The sequence below is a fragment of the Camelina sativa genome, chromosome 5 (genome assembly GCF_030686135.1).
Source record: "Camelina sativa cultivar CO46 ecotype springtype chromosome 5, ASM3068613v1".
Lineage (NCBI taxonomy): Eukaryota > Viridiplantae > Streptophyta > Magnoliopsida > Brassicales > Brassicaceae > Camelina > Camelina sativa.
Genome location: NC_141884.1, coordinates 19,606,175 through 19,612,174, shown reverse-complemented (window position 1 = coordinate 19,612,174; position 6,000 = coordinate 19,606,175). Strand labels below are relative to the sequence as shown.

The window sequence follows — 6,000 nt, the reverse complement described above, 5'->3', positions numbered from 1 at the left end:
AAGCTGCAGTTTTTGATGAAGCTGTTAGAGGCGAGGGTGAGGATGATCTGTCTCACAAAAATCTGAAACTGGTGTTGGAGGAGAGGAACCAATACAAGCAACCAGAATGTTGGAAAGAATCGGAGCCACCAGATGTAACGGTGTTAGAATCTACAGCGTCTGCTACTGAACGGAAGCAAACGGAGACTCAAGCGCAAGCAAAGACAACATGCTTGGACAACAAGAGTTGGAGCTTGAGGACAAGCTCCGAATCTAAGGGTGGAGTAATGATACGTGATCATGGTTAGGTAGATTAGAGTATGGTTAGGACATTTTAATTAGTTTTACAATAAATAATGTACAAACTTTTAATGAAAATCAGAAAGTTTTATTTTAAAATTACGATTTTATATGTTTACTTTAGTTTTAAAGACAATACTGTAGTTTTATATTTTATTTGATGTTTTTTTAAAACATAAATAGAATTATACATATGTTTAATACTATATATTTATATTTTACTATTCATTTAATATAATAACCCTAAAACTAGTCCCCGATTAATCCCTGTTTAATCTCTGATTTTCTCGCTAGCCGCTAAGCCCACCCCAACCGTCGACTAGAGCCTAACGATTTTTAAAACATGGCTTTCACTTGTCAATTTTTTCTCTTAAATTAATAAATTTATTCAAAAGGTAAAATTTTAAACAAAAATAAGTAATATATTTATATTTAGTGAAACCATTTATGGTGTAATCATAGAATTTTTTTATTTTTGTGAATCTTTATTTTTATTGGTCAACACTTTTCATAAATTTGTTTTGGAAAGAATTTTTTTTTCACCAATAAATAAAAAATATGATGGCTGTTGACATTTATGAGTTCAATGGTTATTTCCTAGTGGTATACCTAATTAATTTACTGCTTTAGATTTAATGTTTCCACTTAATTAATAAACTAACTAATTTAGACAAAATACTTTAATTATTAAATTTATTTGTTGTAGTCATCTTTGAAATATTTCATTATTTCCAACTGTCAAAATGACTTTAAAATAACTAACCAAATAAAAAATTTTTGCAGAATTGTATAGAAAGGGATTTAATATTGGCTACCAACTGTATTTTACATTGTTGATTATCTAACCAACGCTAAAACCAGTTATGAACTTACTTTAATTCTACATTTATCTTTGGAAAGAAAAACCAAAAAGTATCTTGAAACTTTTTGAGACATTTATTCTAAAGTTTGACTAAAATATATGTCATCTCTTTTCATCCATCAATATTTATAAATACATATGCCTGTAAATATTTCTTTCATAATCTACACTAGTTTCACAAAATATAATCTTAAATATTTTTCATACATCAATAAATTAAAAAATATACACTAGTCTAAAACATGTTTGGTCCTTCAAATTTTCCTTATTACTCTGAATCGCAACGAGATGTGGTACGTTCCAGTTTTCTCTATATGCAAAAAATATTCTACGGATTTTTCCATTTTTATGTTTAATTTCATTTGCTATAGTTTTTGCGAGTTCCTTATCGTTTTTACAAGTTGTATAAATTAATACAAGTTTGGTATCCAAAAACATTGATACGCTATATATTTTAATTTTTATATATTTATTTATATACAAATGATTTTGAAATCAAAATTTTATCAATTTAGTTCATATTTTCCATACTTGAATCTTACCCAATTGTATGGTCAAAAAAAAAAAGAATCTTACCCAATTAAACCAAGAAAAAATATATATTTTTGTAACTTAAATATAACTTTTTGTAAGAATTATGCAGGAATATATATATATATATATATGTTATTTGTTTTATTATATATGATAGCTATTGGTGGTGTTTTATATTAAATACACATTTTAAAATTATGTTTCATATTATAGCATATTTATATAATTTCAGTTTTTGATGAAGGATAACTTAAAAATTTTGTGGCATATATATGATCTATTAAAATTTTTATTTACATATGTTGCAGCCAATGATTCATGGATTTGATAAAATTGAAAAAACTGTTGAAAGAGAAGTGAAAATATCTGACGAAGAAGTGATTACAAATGTGGATCCTATCTACGTTGAATATCCTAAGAAAAATTGCGGACGAGGTGGTCATGATCGTGGTCGAGATGATGAAGGTAGTGGTAGCCATGGTCTAGTTAGAAGTAGAGATGTTCACAGCCAAAGAAAATGTTCTTTGACTTCAAGACATCAGGTGTGTTTATTAAAAAAAACTAAAGTTATATTTAATTACTACTACGCAAAACATTAGTTTAACTTAATAAGTATTTAGAAAATTGATAATATGTTTTATCAAACTGTATATATCAAAAGTTAATGTTGTATATAAATGTTACTTTTGACAGTGTCGATATGAGCCATACGGTCGATGGAGTGACATTAAAACAATGAATAATGTAAGTTATTGGTTTTCTCTTTATAGACACAAAATATTTTGATATGCATACCTTGCTAGATTTCAAATATATAATTAACGTTTTTTAAAATATACTATATCCTTTGGGTTATTTCTGGTTCTATAAGCTTAGTTTGTTCTGATTATTTTCAACATAAATCAAGCTATTTGTAGTCATGAATTTATGGTTACTTTTTCTATTCATTACAGGGCATTCAAATTCAACCACCTTTGGCCAAAATCAACATTGAGGTGTGTTACGAACTCTAATATCTCAATTAGCATTCTTGCACGTAGTTATGCAAAAATTCTATATATATTCTAGATAAATATTAACATTGTATGTTGTAGGCATACATAAAAATGTATAGCTTGCATCATTAAACCATAGTTTTTTTTACAGAGTGTTGATAATGATGACGTAGTGGAGGTTATTATTGTAAAGAGCGATTCTAAAATTGCTGCAGCTGGTGAGAACGTTAGATTTTGCTATTTTGTATAAGTACTTGAAAAACATAAAATTATTGTTTGATTCTTAATTGGCAAAGAAGTCAGTTGCTATCAAAACTGAGGAAGAAATATTTGGAGACTTGGAAGATCTCGAATTTGAGCATAAGAAACCAACTCCATCCATCTTTGACTATGGTTTGTCCGAATTCTTTTTTTTTTTTAACTCTGTTTATATCATAAGCAATTTAGTAATTTAAAAAAAAAAAAAATCATAAATTCATTTATTTATCTTGCAGATTTCGAAAACCATTGGAACTCCAACAGTTCGTTTGAGAATAAATATGTGTCTGGAGAGTTTGTCGATGGTGGGTCAAGTTTGTACCGTTATTTATAAACATCAACAACTGGATCAAATAGATTGTATGTGTTTGTGTGGTGACAATATTTTTATATAAGTCTTTTTAAGAAAACTGTGTGATTCATATGATTTTTTTAATAAAAAATTTAACCAGTTTTAATGTAATATATTACAAAAATAAATATATATTTACAAACAAACAAAGACATATAAAAGGTAAATTGGTAAAAAAACTTTCTCACACTCGGTTCTTAGACACCTGGTTGTAATCTTGTAATTATAAAAAAAAAAAAAAAAAAACGCTAAACTGAGTAAAAATGTTGTATGAACGGATGAACCATTGACAATCTGCATATATATATATATTAATAGAAGCCTAATGCACAAACCAAAAAAAAATAATTTAAACGACCCAACTTATATGTCCATAAGCTGAAGCATCATCATCTGTATATGCGTCATTATCATTTTTAAAAAACTAACCTCACTGGTTATGGATCTTTTAGTGAATGATGATAGATGTGGAAATGGCTTAGTAAGTATTTGCCTAGTGATGATATATTTTTTCCAGAAATCGTTATATATTTTCAAAAAGTTAAAACAGTTAAAATAGCCAATATGATATGTCATATATGTATCAAAAGCGCTGTAGATGAACGTCTGTTGTGTCGATTCATGACTAAAATTGAAATTATAAGGATGTTTCTATATTACATGACAAAAAGGAAGAAGGATGTTTCTATTTCTCTATTTCTTAACGTTTTTATTTTCCATTTTCCTTTTCAACATTTTTTGTCTCTTTACAGTTATTGTTTTTAGAAGATTTCCAAAACCATTTTAACTCTCCACCCTCTAAGCTTTTTCTATAAAAATCCACGTATCATAGTTACTTTGCAAACCACACAAAAGAAGTTCCATTAGAGCTTGAAGAGAATAAATCAGCCACGCTTAGTTTTCTAAACGATGGAGAAGGAAGAAGCAACGGGAAAGAAGAATGAACCAACGAATAAGAAGGAAGAACCAACTAAGAAGAAGGAAGGAGCAAAAGAAGAAGGCGCAGCAGCAAAACACATACGCGTTGCTTATTCAGACAAAAGAAGAAAAAAAATAATCTACGTCGTCTCCGGTTTAGCAGTTTTACTAACCTGTGTTCTTGCCGTTGTCTTCAGCCTCGTAGCTATCGAACCGCGAGTTCCACGGTTTGTGCTCGAAGATCTCTACGTTGATGATGATCACAAATCAGGTGTAATAAATCCTTTTTTTTAAAAAGAAAAACACTCAAGTGTAATGGTAAGTATTTTAAATTTTCCTTTTTCGTTATACAATCCCTAAAACCATTCTAACCCCTCCTAATTAAGAATATGATTTTTGATTCGTTCTGGTTTATCTAGGTGAAACTGTCATCGACCAACCCAAGCCACAAGACTAGTGTTTACTACAGCAATATGAATCTACACATACGAGTCCGAAAGATTTTTGACTATGAGACAGAGAGCGTTTCCTTGGAAAGCAAGCTTCAGGAGCCACGCAAAGATGTCACGTGGAAAGCTGTTGTAGCAAATAATGACGGCAACGTTAGGCCTACCGGGGCTTTTCCGGAGAGACACGGGAAGGCCGACGGTGATGTTATTGCAGATATGAAGATACAATGGAAGAGTGGGATCTTCAGGTCACCAAAGTTTGGTCTGCGAGTCACATGTCCGGTTTTGGTCAGATTGAAAGATCTAAGCTCCGCAGATACCAAACTAAAGTCTGCTTGCTCTCATCATCTTATTTAAATTTATATGTCAACAATTTTGAACTCTTGATTCATACAAAACATACTTTGAGGAAACTACTTTATTTTTATTTTTGTGGGAAGACTGGCCAGTTGGCACCATTCTCTCTTTATTTTAGTTACTTTTTGTTAGGCATCCACAATCTCTTCATCATCTTTTTTCCTCTTAAAAAACATGGAAAGAAGATTTAGATTCTAAAGTTCACCAAAGTAAGAGATTTGGATTACTATGTGCTCTTTGCGATCTTGCATTCGTGGAAGAACTGCTTCCTGTTTAATGTCATCATAAACTTCATCGTAAGCAAAAGCAGAAGCGTCCTCCTCCAAAGCTTTCTTATATATGCTGCTCCTCAATCTACAACAACACACCCAAATCACTTATTAAGAAGATAAAATTGAAGGGTACATAAGAAACAGAGTCACAGAATATGATGGGGTAATTAATTAAACCAAACCTTTTTGAGAGCCTTAGTCTTTGAAGCTTGTCGAGAAATCTCCTTCTCCACATCGTTTTCTTCATCGTCCTCACCAAATATTGAAGCAGTCAAAGACTTTTTTTCTAGAAACCTTAATGGGTTTGAAGGATCAAAACTTGCATTAAACGGCAACGTCGAGGGTCTCACCTTCTCTACCTCCATCTCCATGGACTCCGTCTTCTTCTTCTTCTTCTTCTTTTTCTTCTCCGCTTTCCTCAACCTCTCGTTCACGGCCGTAACAGCATCAGTGATGTCCTTCTCAGCCGTGTCTTTCTTAAGAAAATTGCTCTCTTTCCCAATAAATTTAAGGACTTTCTCCAAGAACCCTAATGGAGTTGAAGGATCAAAACTTGCACTAAAAGGTAACGTCGAGAGTCTCACCTCGACACCTCCTCCATGTCAGAGTCAATCGCCATTGGTTTTGTCTGGTCGTCAATGACTGAAAAACCCTTTTCAACTTGTGTTGGGGTCTTTCTATATCATTCAATTTAGGAAATTCAATTGATCTCAGTACCAAATTC

At 31.2% G+C, this 6,000-nt stretch overlaps 1 protein-coding gene and 1 pseudogene across 2 annotated transcripts; both read left to right on the top strand.

Annotated features, from left to right (window-relative positions):
* The first annotated feature begins 1,305 nt into the window (after positions 1-1,305).
* LOC147944047 (uncharacterized) lies at positions 1,306-3,386 on the top strand. 2 transcript variants are annotated; one of them, XM_087512820.1, is made up of 7 exons: positions 1,306-1,434; positions 1,984-2,217; positions 2,369-2,419; positions 2,629-2,670; positions 2,822-2,888; positions 2,970-3,063; positions 3,165-3,386. In XM_087512820.1, the coding sequence occupies exons 1-6, from the start codon at positions 1,384-1,386 to the stop codon at positions 2,987-2,989; spliced, it is 465 nt and encodes a 154-aa protein (XP_087368946.1). In that variant the 5' UTR covers positions 1,306-1,383; the 3' UTR covers positions 2,990-3,063; positions 3,165-3,386. The 2 variants fall into 2 exon arrangements, with proteins under 2 accessions (XP_087368946.1, XP_087368945.1); XM_087512819.1 differs by lacking the exon at positions 3,165-3,386 and having other exon boundaries at positions 2,822-3,040.
* An 803-nt stretch (positions 3,387-4,189) lies between these two features.
* LOC147944046 (NDR1/HIN1-like protein 1) lies at positions 4,190-5,004 on the top strand (annotated as a pseudogene).
* Positions 5,005-6,000: the final 996 nt, after the last annotated feature.

What these genes read in the sequence shown, in the direction of transcription:
- LOC147944047 (XM_087512819.1), top strand. Translation starts at nt 1,384, where the DNA reads ATGTTTGGTCCTTCAAATTTTCCTTATTACTCTGAATCGCAACGAGAT. An exon ending in CTGAATCGCAACGAGATGTG is followed by an intron (nt 1,435 to 1,983) that starts GTACGTTCCAGT and finishes CATATGTTGCAG; the next exon opens with CCAATGATTCATGGATTTGA. An exon ending in TGGCCAAAATCAACATTGAG is followed by an intron (nt 2,671 to 2,821) that starts GTGTGTTACGAA and finishes TTTTTTTTACAG; the next exon opens with AGTGTTGATAATGATGACGT.